Consider the following 22,422-nt stretch of genomic DNA (forward strand, 5'->3'; position numbering starts at 1 on the left):
GAACTGACCACCATCTCGACACGCAGACTGGCTCACAGCGGACAGCGGTGTCTCGGTGAATGAGCTGTACCAGTGCTTTTACGAGGTACGTGACATTCCAGACCACAGTGTTGAGGCCACACAGCTTCATTTTCTACTGTTGATATAGGGCAGCCTCCCAGCAAAGTTTCGTCTTTGTAAATCTGGGTACCACATCCACATTTGTATCGCGAGACGCTCGCAGAAAAAGAATGCGGCCAATATATAGCACTCTCCTAAAGTGGCCAGGGTTGCCAAGCGTCTCGTCTTTTCAGTGAATTTCCTGACTCCCAACTTGACCTAGTTGGGACAGGCATGTGGGTGTTGGATTTCTTCATACTAAATAACAATTGGTAAACAACATTTCAGTTTTTATAGTGGCTGACACTTTTCTCGTTTTTGTTTGCTGTTGAATTGTCATAAGCACAAAAACAGTTTCGTGTTTTTTTTTTGTTAGCCATTGACAGTACCTCTGTCTGTATTGTTAGCGGTGTTAGCCAGGCAATTACTAACAGTGTTGCCAACCAGGAATAAAAACACGCAAGTCGAGAAACCAAAAAGCTCTAAAACCCGTGATGCAAGCCCCCAAAGTCCACTAAAACCGCACTAAATGCTGACAACAATCCAATCATGTTCAAAACTTTTGTGGTGTCTACATAAAACACAGTTGAAGAAACAGTTGCAACGAGCAGAAAAGATTCTTTCTTTCATTTGCTAATATAAAAATATAAATTTTCAATATTAATAATCACTTTTTTGTGCTACAGTGAAGTGCGGAAACATGTTGCAAAACAAAACAAAAAAAAAAGAAAGATGCTTCTCTGGGCTACAATTACTAGCCAGAAAACAGGTTGAACTACCGTGTAGTCAATAAAATTGAAGGAAAATGTCCTCTGTTTCATCTTGGTATGGATGCTCATTCTCTGCATTTGCTGGCATGGCTGGGCTGGTGCCATGGCTGACCCCATAGACCTTATTCTAGCCAATGTTGAGAACAACGCGCTTGGGCAGCATGTAATGGAAGCAGCATTTGCCACTGCTGGGGAGACCAGTCCGTACAGTAAGGGTGGCAGAAACGCAAAGCACACTGTTTGTGCATCATGATTTTATTCCCCTCTTGCTTCCAAATAGGCATGTCCCGGACGAGGGAAGCACTGATTATTCTCGAAAAATTCAACTTTTTGTCCCACCAGAAAAATCCACCATTACAAAAAAACCAAAGAAAAAAAACTGCTGCCCGCAAGGGAATAAATTTTCCCGCTAGGCTGCGCAGAAAAAGCACAAAGTTCAGCGGGAAAACCGCTAATGTGGCAACACTGATTACTACACCTTTCTTGTTGCAAATTGTGGCATGGTAGACAGGTTTCTTTCAACTTCGTTGCAGAAATTTCTTGAAGCCTGAGAAACCTCTGTATGAAAGCTTCTATGAGATTCTTGATGACCATGGCAAGCCCTGTAACTGTTCTCCAGCTAGTCTGATTCAACACCCATTGAAAACCACTCATTTGCCATGCCTGCGAGGACACTGCAGCTATGGTGCCAAGCATGGCTTGATACTACTGGATTGTGTACAGCCTAAGTAGTCCAGACCGCACGAGGCAAGCTTTTAGAGCTGCTCTCTTAAAGGGGCCCTTGTCCAGCATGAGAGTTAAACATAGTTAGGGTGCAAAGCTGTGGACACCCCAGCCAAGTGATGTGCAGCACACAGGGCATTGCTTCTCGACTGCATCTTGAAGCTGGACACTGGCAACTTTTTCTATACTGCCTGTAATCAAACAAGCACAGCAAGCTGAAGTGCGTGAAAACAGCTTGTGAGAATGACGCAGTTCTAGAACACGATGATATTAATTTGCTCCCACAGTTTTTATTGGTGCACTCAGACCTTCTTATGATAAGGTAATGGATGTAAAGACAAAGTGATCGTAATTCTTGAAATTTCTATAGTAGTCTATGCTTCTAAAGTGTCACTGTAGTTAAGCAAAAGTTTTCCTTTATATGGATATAACAAACCTTTTTTTATTCAAAATTACCCTACCTTGTCCATCGCCACATTGGACAAGGTGGGTGAGAGAACCCAACCCTGTGGAATTCCTCTGCCAGAAAATTTTATGACGTTGAGAAATTACCAATAACAGCATTCAAAGCGACCTTGGATTCTTGAAGACCTTTTTGAAGGAAAAGAAAAGGCAGTGTAATAAACAGATCAAATTTTTTAGAAATATGCCGTGGCTGTGACAATGCTTCTGTACACCAAAAATTGCATCGATCTTCATGCAAACCTCGTCAAATCAGGGCACTGGGAACGAGAGTCCGCACTTTTTGGTGCGAATATTCGGTCCTTGTCAAACGTGAAGTAGCGCACTCTTGTAATGGTTCACTTTCGAACAGATGCAAGACTGCATCGGTTTAAACATTTGTGATATAGTCAGCTTGCTAGGTGATGGCGTTTCTGTCATAGACCGCTTTTATTACTGGTGTGGGGACACAATGTCACGTGGATTTTTTGTTTTGTTTTTTTTTCATAATTACGCAGGCTTTTTCTTGTTCTCTTTGGCTTTTTGTTTTTGTCTGAAAAAAGGGACCACACAAGACCTAAGTTGCTATATATGCTGTTATCGGTCATTTCTCGATGTATTCCACAACCTTTGCATTGGCACCTCGTTGTTAACGCCTTAAGATTAAATGTTACTTGCTTGTTCACAATAAAAACAAAAACAACTCAACTGGAATTAACAGTAGCCTATCAATGTGTAGCGGGCACTGTTCACAGAAAGCCCCTGGTTATTTTTTTTCTTGGCCACATTTAGTTGGCGCACTCGGTGGGCTAGTTAAAATGGGGGTTTCTGAGAAACTGGTACTAGTTTCCTTTGTAGCTTCAGTCAGGTGGATAAGTTTTTCTTGTCATGAATTTTGCTCGCCTAGCGGGCTCCCGCAGAACTGTTTTGCCACGACCTAATAGCGTTCTGCAAATCCAAATAAAGAACACCTTTTGCGCATCTGCCTATATTTCACTCATTTTGACCTTTATCAAGTGGCTCCAACACACATATTTACTGCTCCGAAATGGACAATTCATCCTCCAAACCTGCTCCATAGTGCCAAATTTGCTGCTCCCAGAGCTGCTGCAAAACTTCCTTGGCCCCTTCCATTCCAGAGTTATGCATCAACCTTCCATGAGCTTCAGTGATAAAGAAACAGTTATTTCTGAGCATGTGCCAAGGCATGTCGTGAGCCCGCAAGTCAGTCATGTTCACAAAATAAAGAATGAAAACAAGCAAAATTAGGAGAAAAATTGATAAGTAGGACAATCAGAAAACGAGCTCAAAATCATAGACACAGTAGGTCGCGTTACATATCGGCTAACTTCAGGAATAAAAGTAGTTCTGTATAATTTACTTTTGTACTCGTATTTAAATTCTGAACTTGTACAAGGAACACCAACATATTCTATATCTTCCAAAGAGGAGTGCAGAATTGTCGTGAAAAAAAGACACAAGACAGGAAAGACGCCCATTTGCAACTGAGTTTATTTTGAGACTACCAGGAGCTTTATTGCGCATGCACTGACGTAATATTTTGAACAAAAATTTAAAATTTAGCACTACATCAAAATGACAAACTACTGTGCGTTACAGTAACATCAACATGTGCAAGTGGCTTAATCTTGCTCTCCTTTTTCCGCAACAGTTACGCACTCCTTTTGGCAAGATATACCGTATCTGCTCGCATAATGATCACATTTTTTTGTTAAAAAAATTGCTTCAGATTCAGGGGTGCGATCATTACGTGTGTTAAATTTCCCGCGAAAAGAAAAAAATTTTTTTCTCATCCCACATTTGCTGCAGGATGACAACAGGTGAACAAACAGGCGGCTGCCTCTGTAACAGTGCGGGACACCAAACAAAAATGACGGTCGGCGGAGCAAGCCGAACGCGCCGAACACAATTTTTCTTTTTTTTCGTGATGTGATGCAGCAGTTATCCCGACGTTTATTACATGTCAGAGATGCGGCGAACCGACCACGCCCAAAGAATGGATCACACAAGAGCAAGCCCCACAAGCGATGATCAAGAAGAACGCCATATGAACCCCACATGATGATGATCATGTACAGATGACAAAGTGTAGCTTGTAAATGCCCACACTAATGTCCCCTCACGCGAGAGCGGCCATCCTGGCCGCAATTAAAAGGGGCGGCGAATGCCTCGTGAAAGGCTTCCTACGGGAAACGTGGACAACCTCAGCAGCGCGGCAACGGCGGTCATTTGGAACAATAACTCGTTCCACGCGATAGTTCACTGGAGAAGTCTGCTCCAAGACTTTGTAGGGGCCGATGAACCGAAGCTGAAACTTGTCACACAAGCCAGGAGTACGAACTGGTGTCCCAAGTAGAACTTCCTCGCCAGGGCGGAAGCACACAACGCGATGAGAGGCGTCGTAATGCTGCTTGCGGTCCTGTTGCCGTGCTTCGGTGTTGATGCGAGCGAGCTGGCGACAACGCAGAATGCGGGACACATATTCCTCACAGGAGGATGGGCATCGATCAACAGTTGGCGCAAAGAAAGAGACGTCAAGGCAGGAAGAGGGCGAACGACCATAGACAAAGTAAAACGGCGAGTAACCGGTCGTGCGTTGAACAGCAGTATTGTGCGCAAAAGTCACGAATGGCAAAATTGCATCCCAGTTTCTGTGATCTGGCTCGATGTACATAGCTAGCATGTCGGACAGCGTGCGATGAAATCGCTCTGTTAGGCCGTTGGTTTCCGGATGGTAACTGGAGGTAGTCTTGTTGGTGGTTCCGGAGGCTCTGAGTACTTCGTCTACTAGTTGCGAGAGGAGTGCTTTTCCACGGTCGCTCAGGAGGACGCGAGGAGCACCGTGACGCAGTATTAAGGCTTGAAGTACGAATGCAGCAGCTTCAGACATTGAGGCAGAACTCACACAAGCTGTTTCGGCGTAGCATGTCAAGTTTTCAACGGCTGTCACAATCCATCGTTTACTGGTGAGAGTCACAGGAGGAGGACCATACAGGTCAATGCCAACGACTTCAAATGGTTGCGACGGACACGGAACCGGTTGCAGTTGTCCGCTTGGAGCTGATGTAGGGAGCTTTCGACGCTGACATAGGGCGCAGGAAGCCACATACCTCGCTACACTGGCAGACAAGCTAGGCCAGTAGAAGCGACCTTTAAAATGCGGTCATAGGTTTTCTTGAAACCAAGGTGACCAGCAGTCATGTCGTCGTGAGAAGCCTGCAGGACATGAGCACGTAGAGAGCGTGGCAGGACAGGAACCCAGCGTAGACCGTCAGGATGATAGACATGACGGTACAGGACGCAGTTGTCAATCTTAAATTGCGTCAGCTGTCGACGAAGGCGGGCGTTAAGCTCCTTGAAGGTGGTCTATGATGCGCCGACAGTAAGAGTCTGCAAGTTGCTGAAATTGGAAGAATCTGTTGTCGTGCGTAGGCATCTCCTCTACAGTGGCCAACGAGAAAGCATGTGAAGAGGGGTCATGCGAAAGCTTGTCACGGATGGTAGCTGGAGGTCCATTGCATGGTGTCATAGGAAGCGGACAGCGAGAAAGCGCATCTGCATCCTGGTGTTTTTTTCCGCACTTGTAGGTAATAGTAAAGTCATATTCTTGCAGACGAAGGATCCACCGACCAAGTCGTCCAGACAAGTTCTTCAGCGTCGAAAGTGAGCATAATGCATGATGGTCTGTAACTATGGTGAAATGGCGGCTGTGAAGATAAGGTAGAAACTTCTGCACAGACCAAACGATAGCTAGGCATTCCTGCTCCGTGATAATGTAATTCTTTTTGGCGTTTGTGAGAACGCGACTTGCGTACGCGACGACCCTCTCACCTAAAGTGTCGTCTTGCTGTACGAGAATGCCACCAATGCCGTGACCACTAGCATCCAGGAGGCAGGAGGGTAGTGTGCAGGAGGGTAGGAGCAGCTTCATCAAAATGGCGTAGTACTGGTTCAAATGTGAGAGCGCACTTCAGGTGGGCTAACGCAGATTCACATTCGGGAGACCACACAAAGGGAACATTAGAACCCAGTAATTTGTGCAGAGGTTACGCTATTGAAGTGAAGTCTCGTATGAATCGGCGAAAATAGGAAGCGAGGCCTAAGAAACTTCGCAAATCTTTGGTCTTTTCGGGACAAGGGAAGTGCCGAACTGCTGAAACCTTGTCAGGATCTGGACGAATGCCGTCTTTGCTCACAATGTGACCTAATACCTTGATCGTCTTGCTCACAAAATGGCATTTCTTGGTGTTTAGCTGAAGTCCAGCGTTGCTAAGGCATGTGAGAACTTCATCCAGACGTTGCAGGTGCTGAGAGAAGGTTGACGAGAAAACAACAATATCGTCCAGATAGCACAGGCAAGTCTTCCACTTCAGGCCACAAAGAACGGTGTCAATCATGCGCTCGAACGTTGCGGGCACATTGCAGAGGCTGAATGGCATGACATTAAACTCGTAGAGCCCATCTGGTGTCGAAAACACTGTTTTCTCTTTATTGTCCTCATGCATAGTTATCTGCCAGTAGCCGGAACACAGATCGATGCTGGAGAAGTTCTCGGCACCCTGCAGGGAATCCAAGGCATCGTCTATTCGCGGCATAGGGTATACATCCTTCCGTGTGGTCTTGTTAAGTGCTCGGTAGTCGATACAAAATTGAACAGAGCCGTCTTGTTTACGAATCAAAACAACGGGGGATGACCAAGGGCTAGCAGAGGGGCGTATTATGTTCCGTTGGAGCATGTCGGTGACGTTCTCGTCAATGACTTTCCTCTTGGCTAGCGATACGCGATACGGTCTTCGGCACATGATGGATGTGCCATCTGTCTCTATCCGATGGGTTGTAATCGAAGTTTTTCCCAACGAAGATGAATGCACGTCAAACGAAGCTTCATGTTTTTGGAGCAAAGCAAGCAACTGTTGTGACTGCGAAGGTGTCAGGTTGGAACTGATGGCAGGTGCAAGAGCTGAAGGAGATGTGGCCTGTCCAGTACAAGGAATTTCGGATCAAGCTGCCTTAAAGGAAACCACAGAGATAGACTCCGATTCAGTGGCGCAAGCCAATGTAGTGCCTTTAGGGCTGAGAATCTTTTCGGATGTCGGGTTTGTAGCGCAGAGAAGTGCAGAGCCATGATCAAACCGAACCAGCCGTGATGCAAAGGCTATCCCTCTTGTGAGACAGCGTGCAGATGGTAATACGAGCACGTCAACGCAGTCAATCACATCAGACGTGATAATAACAATGCTTTGATGGCGAGGTGGTAGCGCGGTATCTTCTGCAGCAAGCAAGTAACATTGGGTGTCATCTGCATGAAGTGAATAGGTCGTGTCGGTCATGTGGAGAACGCGTTGCCCGCAGCAGATGGAGGCGGAGGCCGTAGAAAGAAAATCCCATCCCTATATGAGCTGCTGGGCACACAAACTTAGCACTGTAAATTGTACGTGATGTAGAAGTCCATCGATGGATATACGAGCTGTGCACATGGCGATAGGTCGAATGGAGGCCCCTTGAGCAGCGAGTAGCGTAGGTCCATCAATAAGGGGTCGTAACTTTCCGGAGGCGCGAACACAATGCACGGTAAATGACTGAAACACTAGCACCAGTGTCTATCAAAGCTTCGACTTGTACACCTTCTACTACAACCAATATCATATTGCACGGACGCGATGGAGGAATTTCTGTCCTGTCGTTCGATGCAGCTTTTCCTCCAAAAACTGCATAATTCAGTTTTCCGGACGACGCTCGGCGAATTGAGAAGCAGGTCGAAGTGGGGACGTAGAGCGGCAAAGGGGTGACAGTGAGCGGCGTCTTGCAGGACGATACGTCGGAACCGTCTCAGATGCTACAGTAGGTGATGGAGAGCGGCCGCGCGGTGGAGCATAAGGAGGGCGTTGGTCATGGAAGCGCCCTAGACGTTGGAATGTAGCTCCGGGTGAAAAGTCATCCCGTTCATATGCGTCATATCCGCGACACTCGTCTTGCTGGCGCTTGCGGCAAAAACATGCTATGTGGCCACGATAGCTGCAGTAGTTGCAGATGTGACAAGGAGGATGCCACTGCGGATAGCTGGTTTGGGTAGGTGCGCTGGTAGTCATGAAGCCGTGTGGGCCGGCGTTGATTTTTGAGGCATCGGTGGAACGATGATTGGAGCAACGGCGGCTACTTGTGCGTACGTTGGTGGGGCCCGAGGGGTTAGAGGGTCCGTGTACGCTGCACCAGCCATGGACGCCAATTCCTCCTTGACAACGCCTCGCATTGGTATCCGATACATGAGAAGGCATAGGCCCTGTGGCGAAGCCAAGATACTGTAGCTCTTCACGAAATATGACGCGGATCATTGCTCGTAACATGGGGTCGGCGGCGGTAGTGTTTGCAGTGGTGTCTGGCTGCAACCGTACTGATTCGGGTTCGTCGAGGCGCTGGCAAGTAGCGACGATATCAGCGATGGTAGCAGGGTTCTCGATGGCTAAGGCATCGAAAGTGACTGCTCTGATGCCTTTGAGGATGTGGCGAACCCTGTCTGATTCGGTCATGGCCGTGTTCACGCGTCGACAAAGAGTAAGCACATCCTCAATGTACGACGTATAAGATTTCCAGAGTAGTTGCTTGCGAGTGTCGAGCGTCTTTTTTTTGAGGGCAGAACGAACAGCCGGTGTGCCAAAAATTTGGCGGAGCTGCTGTTTGAAAGCACTCCAGTTCGTGAAATCAACCTCATGGTTGAAAAAGCAAGTCTTCACTACTCCAGTGAGATAAAAAGCAAAGTGATGTAACTTGGACGCATCGTCCCAACGGTTAGCCGAAATCACTCGGTCGTAGTCGTCCAACCTATCCTCGACGTCTGCACCGCGAAGTCCAGCAAATAGATGGGGATCACGCTGGTGCCCACTGATAATCCAATATGGAGAGGCTGGGGTAGCCAAGGCCGAGATGGTTGAAGTAGAACTGCCCGTTGGCTCATCCTGCGACTTACTGGCGGACAGCTGGCACAATCGGTGACCTGATCGAAGCTCCAGGAGGTTCAGCGGGGAGTCAGAGGACGGTGGACCGTAAAGTAAAGCACACTCCACCACTTCTGATGCAGCAGTTATCCCGATATTTATTACGCGTCGGAGATGCGGCGAACCGACCACGCCCAAAGCACGGATCACACAAGAGCAAGCCCCACAAGCGATGATGAAGAACGCCATATGAACCCCACATGATGATGGTCATGTACAGATGACAAAGTGTAGCTTATAAATGCCCACAGTGAGTACATTACGCGCATTGAAACAGTTTCTTCCATATCAGTAATGAATAATATCGTTAATATCGGCAAGTATGTGGCAATAACGTAGCCATGTCCACTTTGAGGAGACAGAAACAGAGATAGGCGCACTTAGCTGCCAGTGACAGAAACCCGTGGCAGGCACGCTGCGGAAACTGCGGCATTTGTCTTGTGGGAAATATGGGGTTCTCCTCCGTACTCTTGGGACAAAGGAACGACAACACAGTAGTGCAAACAATCACAAGGGCATTTATTTCACCTCTCATAGATCAATGCCTGCTAGCCGAGTTGTTATCTACAAAACATGCCGATGGGCGCGCGACAAATCTAGAATTCCGACTCACCGCGACCGCATAGCGAGCGAATATGTTTGCCCCATGCTGGATCCCAACGCCTGGTCGTTCGCGTCTACGGTCACGCCAACGGTGGCGCGTTCGAAGGCGGCCATGCGAGACGGTCTCGCAGAAGCATGCGTTGCAGCGCGCGCGGAATGTCCACGCTGTTCGCCGACCCGCCGGGAAAGAAGAAGCGCCTTGTCTCCCGGCGCCCAAGTAACCTCGCCTGTCGGCGGCCTTAGCAGCGCAACACTCGCCGTCGCACTCGCCGTCGCAATCTGTCGCACTGCGCCCCAACCACATCGACCGCCGCGGGCGTCACGCAAGCCACGCGGCGAAGCAGGATTGCAGGAGATGAGCTATGCGGGAAAACTAGATCTCAGGGGAGGCATGAGAGTCACGCATCCCCACAGTCTTGACTACTATCTTAACATGGCACACTACCACTATGGTTTGGCAAATATCTTAGCTGTGTTACAAGCATCGTCGTATGAATTGAACACACTTCTAACGTATCAGTGTAAACGTGGCTACTATCGTTGCTGTTCGCGATTTGTTGCGTGCCCACGAGTGCAGACGAGATGAATCGAAAAGCACCTTTTTTGTTGTGGTTGTTGACCACAACCATTATAAATCCTACAAATAATAAAGCCAAGGCAAGTTTGGTTGTAGCTTTCTTTTGCATAGAAGTGTGGAAGGTGATGGAAGGAATGAAATGGGGCATCTGCTAAAAAATCTATTTGGTGTGTGCAGACCGCTTGGTATGTCTTGAAGAGTCGTTCGTGTAGCATTCAACACATGGTAAGTGTGATCATCATTGTATCAGGCACGTGCATGACCGTGCGCCTTTTCCTGACATGCGTTCTACGGTCGGCCCGTTATCACTTAATCGGCTATAAAAGCAACACTTCCCGATAAACCTGCGTTCTTCTTGTTCTGGCTGTCTTGCTGTTGTCACGTCCTTCGCTGCCCGGATACATGGCGTCAGAAGTAGCTACGACGGTCTAGCTACGACGGCAGCGGTTGAGTACGAAGCATGGAACGGCTGCAGGCCCCGGAGCCCCTGCGTCTTGCGGGGAACGTCTCGGCATCGTGGAAGCGTTTCAAGCAAAAGTTTCAGCTCGTCCTGCAAGCAACGGAAGTGAAGGACCAGCCAAAAAGTGAGGCTTCGAAACCTGCATTTCTGCTGAGCATCGCGGGTGACGAGGCGCTCGATGTATTCAACAATTTCAAGTTCGAGCCGAACGAGAGCAAGGATGACTACAAGACCTTAATACAAAAGTTCGACGCCTACTGCACAGAGGTGACCAACGAAGTGCATGAAAGATACCTGTTTCGCACAAGGACCCAAGCGGAAGGAGAACCGTTTGAAAAATTTTTACGTGACTTAAAGAAACAAGCCTCGCAGTGCAACTTTGGAGCATCGCACGACTCACTGGTAAGGGACCAAATTGTCTTTGGTACCAACAACGTTAAGCTACTGGAGAAGGTGCTTCGTGAGAAAGAGCTGACGTTATTGAAAGCGGAAAATATGTGCAAAATTGCAGAGTCAGTCGCACAACAGAATGAGGTGTGGTGCAAAGCAGACGGCTGCGTCGATGCCATCTCGAGGCGCACAAACGAGAGCAAGGTTGGCGGGGAACAGTTGCAGTGCAGGCGTTGTAACCGCAAGCAGAGACCGAAGCAGTGCCCAGCATTTGGAAAAAAATTCTATGTGTGCGAAGGTGTCAATCACTTTGCTATATGCTGTAGGAAGTCGACAGAAGTGAGTGAAGTCAACAAACATCAAGAGAGCAACTTTGATGTCCTAGGTGTCTGCAGTAAAGGTGAAAAAACCAGTGAGTGGACTGTAATAGCTCAAGTTGATGGTCAGGGAATTTCCTTCAAGATAGACACGGGATCACAAGCCAGCCTTTTGCCGTTTTCAGTCTATCGGAAACTACCATCAAATGAACTACACCCGACAAGCACAGTGCTGCGGGCATATAATGGCGGTGTCATAACGTGCTTTGGGACAGTGTCGAAAATTGTGCGTGTTGGAAATGCACACACTCCGGTGAAATTCTTCATTGTGGGACTAGAAGCCAGTGAGTCCTTGGGACTGGTTCACCGTACTGTGGATGCTGTGAACGCGGCTTCTGTATATGGTCCTATGAAGGATTTCAGACATGTCTTCGAGGGACTTGGTTGCCTGAAGCAGCCCTATCACATGGTCCTGAAACCTGGAGCAGTACCAGTTGTCCAGCCAGCTCGTCGTGTTCCTTTGACCCTGGAGGAGCCTCTGAAAAATAAACTCGAAAGAATGGTGCAGGCTGAAATTATCGTGAAAGAACAGGAGCCTACTGACTGGGTAAGCCCCCTGGTACTTGTGAAGAAAAAAGATGGCAGTCTACGAGTGTGTCTGGATCCTAGGAATATAAATCAGCAGGTGAAAAGGCAGCATTTTCCCCTCCCTAAGCGTGAAAACTTGGAAGCTAAGTTAGCGGGCGCCACGCGCTTCAGCTGCTTGAATGCTAACTCTGGCTACCACCAGATAGCGTTGGATGAGCAAACCTCAAAGATATGTACTTTCTCGTCGCCTTTTGGAAGATACCGATTTTTGCGTCTACTGTTTGGAATATCGTCTGCACCAGAAGTGTTTCAACAAACAATGACTCAAGTTCTAGACAGGCTACCGGGCGTACTAGTATACATGGATGACATTTTGGTGTGGGGTTCAACGTGGCGAGAGCACGACGAGCACCTAGTAGCTGTCCTGAAAGCAGCAGAAAAAGCTGGCTTAACTTTTAATGCACAAAAGTGCAAGTTCGGCGTCACAGAAACCAAGTTTCTTGGTGACATAATAACCTCAAATGGTATATTACCCAACCCACAGCTTGTTAAAAGCATGATTGAAATGCCGGAACCAACAAGCAAGCCCGATGTTCAACGCCTGCTGGGAATGCTAAACTACTTCGGAAAATTTGTGCCGTGTCTGTCTGAACGAACAGTGTTGTTGAGAGATCTTGTCAAGTCTCGCTCAGATTTTCAGTGGACTGAAAACTACGCTAAGGAGTGGAAGAGCGTAACACAAGATTTGGCCACAGCTCCCGTGCTTGCTATCTTTGATGCCCAAAAGGAAACCAAGATTTCGTGCGACGCTTCACGGGACGGTGTAGGAGCAGCTCTGCTGCAACGTCACAGCGATGAATGGCGACCCGTAGCATATGCATCGCACGTTCTCACACAGGCAGAGCAGAGATACGCTCAGATTGAAAAGGAGGCCCTTGGCATTTGCTTCGGATGCGAAAAATTCCATCAATTCGTCTACGGGCGAAAGCTACTCATAGAAACTGACCACAAGCCACTTGTGTCGATAGCGGAAAAAGCAATTGATGAAATGCCGCCCCGACTGCAAAGGTTTTTTCTTCGTCTGTTTAGGTATGACTTTGTTTTACGCTACATTCCGGGAAAGAACCTAGTTCTGGCTGATATGTTATCACGATCCACGGCTGATGATTGCAGCAGACAAGACACAAACAATGAAGATGTAGAAATTCACGCAGTGCAGTTCCTAGGTTACATGGTGACGCTAATGACAGAGCGCGAATTGCGGACAGAAACTGCGTGCGACAGCTTCTTGCAGGTAGCGGTGGAACGTTTGTCAAGGAGCCAACCCGTTGAGGGTGAACTCAAGCCTTTTGTGCAAAAACTATCTGTTGTGAATGGTATACTTTTTAAAGGCTCCAAAGTAATCGTACCCCAGAGCATGCGAAAGAAGATTTTGTCCAGAATTCATGCGGGACATCTTGGTGTTCAAAAGTGCAAAGAGAGGGCATGCCATCTTGTTTTTTGGCCAGGCCTTAACAGTGAAATTGTAGCGCTACATGCAAGCTGCTCAACCTGTAAGAAATATGCTTATGTTCAAGCAAAAGAACCTCTACTGATGCGGTCAGTTCCAAGATGCCCGTGGTACAGGGTTGGAGTGGATATATTTTTCTTTGCTGGAGACTCCTACCTTGTTGCTTATGATGCCTTCTCGAACTTTCCAGAGGTCCAACAACTCCAGAACACTACCTGAAGGACTGCGATAGCTGCACTAAGCGCTATCTTCGCAAGATATGGCCTCCCGTTAGAAGTTTGCACAGACAATGGACCTGAGTTTTTGAGTTATGACCACGCCTTGTTTGCACGGAACTATGATTTTTCACATGTAACTTCTAGTCCTCATTAGCCGCAGTCAAATGGGTTGACAGAAAAAGGTGTACAGATTGTCAAACGCATATTGAAAAAAAACCAGGAGTCCGGGGATGACTTCTGGCAAGGACTACTAGCTTATCGCTCTGCTCCACTCGAGGACGGGCGATCCCCTGGTGAACTGTTGCAAGGGAGGCGCCTGCGAGCCAATCTTCCCGACTTCCGTGAAGTACCCTGCACCGAGGTGAAGAAGCACTGCCAGCACGCACAAGGCAAACCTTTGCCAAGGCTTTCTCGAGGGGACGTAGTACGGCTGCGAGGAACGAGAACGGGGTTCCGGAAAGCGAGGGTAAGAGGCACGCAAGCTCCAAGGTCCTACCAGCTGGTAACTGAAGATGGCCTAGTTCTGCGGTGTAACCGCAAACACCATACGAACGGATGAGCCGTATGCTGAGACGAGCAGCGAAGACGGGGACGACACAACCGAAGCGAGCACGCCTGTCGACAACCCTCAGGTACCTGCAATGCATTCTTCGGCCGGGTCAACATCGCAGGCCTCGGAATCGTCACGAATGACTGATGGGGCACAACAGTGCACAGCCAACACAGAAGGAAGGCCAACACCAGATTCTGTGCAGACCCCAGCTCCGAGAAGATCGTCCCAGAACACTAGACCCTCGCAACGCTTTCGCTATGACGAGGCATTTAATCAAATTGCTTAACTAATGTCAAGAGTCTGTTTTGTTTGTTCGCACGAAAGGATGTATCAGGCGCATGCATGACCGTGCGCCTTTTCCTGACATGCGCGCTATGGTCGGCTCGTTATCACTTAGTCGGCCATAAAAGCAACACTTCCCAATAAACCTGTGTTCTTCTTGTTCTGGCTATCTTGCTGTTGTGACGTCCTTCACAGCCCGGATACAATCATTAGCTAGACTTGGCACACAGCATATCGCTGTGGCAAATTCAGGGTGCGATCATTACACAAGAAAGAAAAAAAATCGAATTTTGACGACAAAATTTAGGGGTGCGATCATTATTCAAGTGTGATCATTATGCAAGTAAATACGGTAATGTCAAGACAACTAGCTCAATAGCCTAGTATTCTAAAACATATTCTAATTTTCACCGAATTCATTTTAATTAGCACGTGGCTCACCAAGCGCTGATCTTTTTCGAAAGTGCCAGGTAATTAGCACACATAACATATATAAATATCGGCAAAGTGTAAAATTTAAACTACAGGCACGAGGAAATGCACATAGTCTGGAATGTCTTCCATGGTTGCAGGGGTAGCGATAAACTGAAACCAGACGAAAGGAAGATGCAATATGACGGACAAAGGGCTGACTTTCACCTGACAGATTTTATCGAGATCACGTTTATATATGTGCCGTGGCAACCGCACGCTACTAATATGGAGCAAAAGGGGGTTAAAGGAAAAAATAATTGGGCTGAATGCACTGCAGTAGTCACAAAGTGAAAAAAAGAAAAAGAACACATAAAAACGCACAAAAACAAGAAACAGTCGCACGCTTTCGTTGTCGTGCGGAATCTAAAACACGTGATTCACAGTCCAAAAGGTTTATAGGTTTATCGAAAGCTGTATGTGTCGTTGTATCAGCCAGTCATTGATAAACATTTTGGACTGTGAATTAGGCATTTTCGTCAGAATGGTTTGGGTGCGAGCTAGTTGGTACGGATCATTCACATTTGAAACAGCGCCAAAAAACAAGGGCAAGAGAAAAGACAGGACGAGCGCTGACTGCCAACAACACCTTTATTGAAGCCTGCGCAAATATATACAATTCGCATCGGGCATAAAGAGAGTGAAAGAAGAAAGGGAAGGCGAGTCATCGTCAGTCAACTCCTGCTGTGCATGCGTCAATGACATTAAACAATATAAATTTAACCATACACATAGTGGATACAGGCTAAACTGATTAACTTCTAAGGGACTTAAGGTCTTTATCAAAAAGAGCTATGGAAGGGGAACTAACACAGGTGGCTCCTAACTGACACATTGAAAATGCCTCATAGATTTCTCTGGGCATCTGATTGCTGTGCCTTTTCAACGCACGTGTGTCGTCCAAGTGTGGTGAACAGCCACACTTTGCGCATGGAACAGCCAGACTACTGCCAGTCTTAATCTTGACACAGTGCGCATGCTCACGCAAACGATCATTGATACAACGTCCTGTTTGCCCTATGTAAGTGCAGCTGCAAGAGGTGGGAATGGAATACACTACATTGGGGACCTGCAATCTACAGACTTGGCAACATATGTTGCTTATTGCACAGTCCAGGTGTTCTCCGGCTTTCGTTGACTTTTTTGCACAACCTTCTCAACTTGTTAGGCGCGGTAAACACCACCTTTACAACGGCCTGGCCTGCGGCTTTCTTGATGCGATGGGACACACCACGTATATACGGGATCACGACAGTTTTGGTTAAGTCATCAACCGCTCCGCGCTCTTTCTCGGGGGAACGAACCTCTTACAATAAAACTTCCGTCAAGGATGACAACAGTTGTGCAGGATAGCCACTTAATTTAAGCCGCTGGACTTGATTGGAGAAGCTGCAGGACATCGAGTGGGGGCAAGAGCGAACGACCGCATTTCTAAGGGCCCCTGGGTAATGGAGCGCTTCACCACTTTTGAATGGTTGGATGTGTAGGGGAGAAAGTGTTTTCTGGAACGCGGGGCATACATCCAACACGTATGCCCCTCCTGGAGGTGTAGTGCAAGGTCAAGGAATCTATCATACTATCATACTAATACTATCACACTAACAAATCTTATGTTTCTGATTGCAAGTATCGCAAAGTATGTCATATGTGTACATTATTTCAATTATTACTATTAACAGTTTTATTCTTATATGAAATAGTATATCTTGCCTATTGATTTTGCTGTTGTTTGTTCATGCTATATTTTACTGGTTGTGTAGCTGATTTTATGTTAATTACGTGCGCTGTACCACGCCGATGCCAAAATATTGCTACGTGGTACTTGAAGACGATGATGTCGACCCTTGGATTTAGTGGGACGTACCCACAAGCGGCCACTGCCTGATTTGATGACCATGACGTGCCTTGCTTGACGTTGGCTGCTTTCCACGTTAGCCAGTGCTTGCTACCCCCTTGTGAATAGACCCTATAAATAGTTTCCCTGCTGTGCTTCCACACAATTTAATTAGAGGTTTGTCAGGCTGCATAACCGCAGTCCCACCTGTTGTGCGCACGCTGGCCAATACACGAGGTGACACCCCACGGGAGACGCAGCTTGTGCGATGATGACTGGGCCATGCTTCATCTCTTCCTGTGCGCGTGCTTAGTGTAGTCCTCATAACGAAGCAAAGAAAGTTGGCCCAACATGTTGTCTTCTCACAATCGGCAGACTCTCCCAAAGAAAGACAACACAGCAATGTGCGACTGCCATACTTGCAACAAAATAAGTGTATCAGAGCTGCACAAGCATATCGGAAGGAACACATAAGTTGGGAAAGCACTTGAACAAGTACGCATCTGCTAAAATTTGCTGCTATGCTAGTGTACTGGGCTCAGCAGCGGGGAGACTTGGAGGACACATGTTGGCTTTAAAGGCATGGGAGACAAAAACGGCTACAGGGAGAATGCTAACTTATGATGTCATGCTCTTTCCTTGCTCCGTGTGCACTGAAAGAAAAGTATCTAAACATTAACCTTTTTCTTTTTACATCTACAACCTTTTTAAAAATTGTTTTAAGGATGGTATTTTTTGGAATGTACCACGCTCAATTTAAGGTGCCCCCTTAGGCACAGCTTTGCCAGTTGAATATGTATACCACAAGTGTTAGCAGTATGTTTGAAGCGAGGCGAGCTGCTGATTCCACGCAATGCGCAGCTGTGCCTGGCACTTCACAGTAGTGGGCGCACGGAGGAGTTGCAGCAGGCAACCACCGAGGCACTCGTGTCACCCCTGCTCAATCGAGAAGCGCAGCTGTACAAGGTGAGGGCTCAGCGTGTTGTCATGCAAGTCTCTCGAGTACACATTGCACTGTGCTCCTTGAAAGGGCTGGAAGTATGCTTTACAGGGCTGGAAATTGAGCATGTTGTGTAATCTCATAAAGCACTGGTAGAGATGTTAAGTGGGCATAGGATATCGTTGGCTGCAAGGAGATCACTGGGAGAGTGAATGTGATGCCTTCTAGGAGCTGGACTTCCTGTGCTTCCAGGCCCACTACCAGGACCCAAGGCAGGAAGAGCATACTTTCTCCATGGCCCGCTTACTGGTGCTCAAGGTGGGTGCTAAAGGTTGTTGTGTTCTGGCTTCATGTGTTGTGAACATGCATGTGTACAGTTTCATACAATGAGAATTAGGAAAACGGGTGCTGCGAGGCGGCATGGGAATGCCGGGATGTAGTGGCTCCAGATTGGCATCCTTGTGTCAAAATGGCTGGCTTTCGATTTCAGCGTGCCGATCCGAGCATGTCGGAAGAGAAGAAGGTGCATCATCTGATGAGAGGCGTAAAGGAGGAGCTCTTTAGCGGTCTTGTTCGGAATACGCCCAAGACTGTTGCGGAGTTCCTCACCGAAGCCACCGCGATGGAGAAAACCCTTCAGCAACGGTCGAACTTGTACAACCGACAAGTAAATGCCGCTTGTGCTCCGGATACGCCGGTAGGCTTCGGGTGCGACATCGCCTTGCTTTGCGAGCTGATTCGCTCGGTGGTTCGCGACGAGCTGCAGAAGCACCACGGTATGTCGCCACCTCCAGTCAGCCCCCTCGCCAGCGTCATACGCAACGAAGTACAGCAGGCACTGCAGGCATCTCTTTCCAGCAGTGAAGCACCACCTCTGCCAAGCGAATCCCAGCGCAAGACGTACGCAGAAACATTACTGAGCCCCGTCCAAGCTTTCGCACCTACTTATGTGGCGCCGCCAGTCGCGTTGCAATTGGCGCAAGCCGCTCCGACGACTCCGCTACCGTACTTCGATGATCGCCGATCACCCGCGAGGAAATCAGAGGTTTGGCAAGCACCCAATCGACGACCGCTGTGCTACCACTGCGGCGAAGCTGGTCATGTGTATCGGGAGTGCCCCTACCGACGACTCGGACTGCGAGGTTTTTCTGTCGATTCACCTCGACCTAGGTTCGGCTAAAGGCCACCCGACATCGCAGAATTCCTCAAACAGCAGCGCAGGCCGGGCCCATCGCAGCGACAGTCACGCTCACCCTCACCGCGGCGATATTTCCCTGCTCGCGATACCACCTCGAGGACAACGCAAGGATGATCCCCGAGTCCACGCCGGGAAACTGACGTCAGCAACCTTCCGAGGCGGGGCCGCTGATACTTGACACGCTCAAGACCTCGTATCATGCCGACCGCAGAACAACGAAAACACGATGACGCCAGAACCAGTTTCCGCGAACAGGATTTCACTGGACATACCGGTGTTGATCGACGGCAGAAAAATGAGTGCACTTGTAGATAACGGCGCTGATTACTCTATTATTAGTGGAAAACTGGCGAGTGTTCTGAAAAAAGTTACGTTGCCCTGGAACGGGGCACCAGTTCGTACGGCAGGTGGCCACGTCGTCACACCGCTTGGCCTATGCACGGCCAGAGTAGAAATTCGCGGGGCTGCTTTTCTCGCCACTTGTCTAGTTCTACGCGAGTGTTCCTGCGATTTAATTCTTGGGTTAGACTTTCTCCTGGAATATGGCGCGATTATTGACCTCCGCGAGCGCTGCATCACTTTCTCGGCACAAAGGGCAACACAGACCGACGCCACTGGAGACAGATCCGCACTTTGCGTTTCGGACGAGAGCATCACGATACCGCCACGTGCGAGTGTTATGGTTCTGGTCAAGTCCGACGAGCTACAAGACGGTGAAGCCATTGGCAACATTTCTATGTTGCTGGCACAAGGTATTTGTGTAGCGCGAAGCCTTGTGGAACTTCGTGATAGCCAGACAACGGTCCTCGTTACCAACTTTACCTTCGAGCATCGGCACATTTCTCGTGGCACTGCCACCGCCTACGCCGAACCACCAACGGCCATCGTCGAGTGCTTTGCTTCTGAAGTGGACACAGGCGACGGTTCGCTCAGAGACATCGATGTAAACTCCGAGCTTACGGACGACCAAAAGAGTAGTGCACTGCAGGAACTCTTGAACGAATTCCGCGCGTGCTTCGCTCGGGCTACTAAGGTGAGCCAAACGCCAATCACGAAGCACCAAATAATGACATCCGCCGACGCACGTCCCATCAAACAACAGCCTTATCGTGTCTCGCCGAAAGAATGTGAGCCAATTCAAGCCCAAGTCAAGGAGATGCTAGATGATGGTGTCATTAAGCCTTTGCACAGTCCGTGGTCCTCCCCAGTCGTTCTAGTCAAGAAAAAAGACGGAACGCTTCGTTTCTGTGTTGATTATCGACGCCTCAACAATGTTACCGAGAAGGATGTGTACCCACTACCACGTATCGATGACTCTTTAGACAGGTTGCGGCGAGCTAAGTATTTTTCGTCTCTCGATCTAAAGAGCAGTTACTGGCAAATTGAGGTCGATGAACGAGACCGCAAAAAAACTGCTTTCGTCACTCCAGATGGCCTTTACGAATTCAGAGTACTTCCTTTCGGTCTCTGTTCGGCACCAGCAACTTTCCAGCGAATGATGGACACCGTTCTCGCTGGTCTGAAGTGGCAAAGCTGCCTTGTCTATCTCGACAACGTGCTTGTTTTTTCGGCGACATTTGACAACCACCTGAAACGACTGCGGCAAGTTCTCGAAGCCATCCGATCGGCTAACCTCACCCTTAAGCCTCAGAAGTGTCATTTCGGCTACAAGGAGCTGATGTTTCTCGGACACGTGGTCAGCGCAGAAGGCGTTAGCCCCGATCCCGTGAAAACTGCCGCTGTAGGCTCGTTTCCAACACCGACCGACAAGAAAGGTGCCCGACGCTTCCTGGGCCTTTGCGCATACTACCGGCGTTTCATCGAACATTTTTTGAAGATGGCGGAGCCGCTGACTCGCCTCACGAGGGACGACGTATCGTTCATCTGGTCCTCAGAGCAAGAGACTGCTTTCACCGAGCTTCGACAACGTCTGGTGTGTGGGGTTCTCCTCCGTGCTCTCTTGGGACAAAGGAATGACAACACAATAGTGCAAACAATCACAAGGGCATTTATTGCACCTTTCATAGATTAATGCCTGCTAGCCGAGTTGCTACCCACAAAACATGCCGATGGGTGCGCGACAAATCTAGAAGTCCGACTCACCGCGACCGGATAGTGAGCGAATATGTTCGCCCCATGCTGGATCCCAACGCCTGGTCGTTCGCGCGTACGGTCACGCAAACGGTGGCGCGCTCGAAGGCGGCCACGCGAGACGGTCTCGTAGAAGCTTGGATCGGCGCACGCGCGGCACGTCCGAACTGCTCGTCGTCCCGCCGCCAAAGAGGAAGCGCCTTGTCTTTCAGCGGCGTTAGCAGCGCAACACTCGCGCCATCTCTCGTACTGCGCCTCAACCACTCCGACCGCCGCGGGCACCAGGCCACGCGAGCCGTGCGGGAAAACCAACATATCAGGGGCCGCTTGAGAGTCGCGCATCCCCACATCCCCCCAACCTTAAATCACTACATATTCCGGCAAAACATGTCACACGCTCTAACGTCAAACCGTGCTTCGCGAACAAGATGGTACATGCAACAGTTGCCGCGCCAAGGTAATGTCTACACTGTGTGCATAGCATGCGAGCCGACATTGTCCTTGGGTACGCCGCTAGCGTCCACTGGTCACAGCAGCAGATCTGCAGACTTGACGGCACGATTCCAGGCCAGGACTCCGGAAACGACGATGCAGTAGTCGGTACGAGCAAGCGTCGCTCGCGCCGACGCGCCCTGCTGGCAAGAGCCGCCGTAGCTGTCGGTGACCGCCAGCTCTTTCGTCCGCCACCGAGGGTTGTGAGCTGGATGCAGGAGGCCGCCGAAGTCGCTGCACCGAACTGGCCACAGCATCACCATCGCCTGGTGGCTCGATCGTAGTCCGGGGCAGCAGCGCAGACGATGTGCAGGGGATGGCAAACCAGGGGTGACTCCAATCACGCTGCGTACACTCAACACACTCGGCAAACACTAAAGTAGCGCAAGAGAGAGGAATTCTGCATGCGCATCGCCCACGTGGTACGATGTTCAACTCGGCTAGCAAAAAATCGGACAGCTACTCAGATGCTAAGTTCACGTGAACAAAGATCGCTTTCTTGAGTCGAACGAGTAATTTCAATTCGTGCGAGGCTAAATAGAATGAGGGAAGCAAATTGCAACACCTCAACGCCACGGTCTACCAGGTTGTGTCCCTCCACGTGCGACAGGCAGCTTCGTAAAGCCTTAGGCCTAAAGCGTCGCTACCCTGACAACAACCGGCATCCAAAAACAACACCCAAAATGGGCGCAAAACAGGCAGCCGCGAGAAGACGTCCTACTCCGCTCGGTGCACACAGCATCCGAGTTGACGGCGCCCACCATCCGAGACGGTGTCGGAGCGCCCGGTGCCAGGCCGCAATACCAGTCAGCCCGTAGTGGCACCCGTGGCCCGCTGCCACCCGGCTCCCAG

At 49.0% G+C, this 22,422-nt stretch overlaps 1 protein-coding gene across 3 annotated transcripts in view; it reads left to right on the forward strand.

The window, feature by feature from the left end:
* Nucleotides 1-22,422, forward strand: part of LOC126536973 (general transcription factor 3C polypeptide 3-like) — a 312,777-nt gene that overhangs the window by 232,361 nt on the left and 57,994 nt on the right. For 2 of the 3 annotated variants that reach the window (XM_055073142.2, XM_050184056.2), the window contains exons 15-17: nucleotides 27-85; nucleotides 17,711-17,815; nucleotides 18,018-18,107. In XM_055073142.2, the coding sequence (XP_054929117.1) occupies nucleotides 27-85; nucleotides 17,711-17,815; nucleotides 18,018-18,107 (254 nt within the window). The remainder of the gene's footprint in view (nucleotides 1-26; nucleotides 86-17,710; nucleotides 17,816-18,017; nucleotides 18,108-22,422) is intronic. The other variant, XM_055073144.2, reaches the window with a different exon arrangement.

This window comes from Dermacentor andersoni, chromosome 3, assembly GCF_023375885.2.
Source record: "Dermacentor andersoni chromosome 3, qqDerAnde1_hic_scaffold, whole genome shotgun sequence".
NCBI lineage: Eukaryota > Metazoa > Arthropoda > Arachnida > Ixodida > Ixodidae > Dermacentor > Dermacentor andersoni.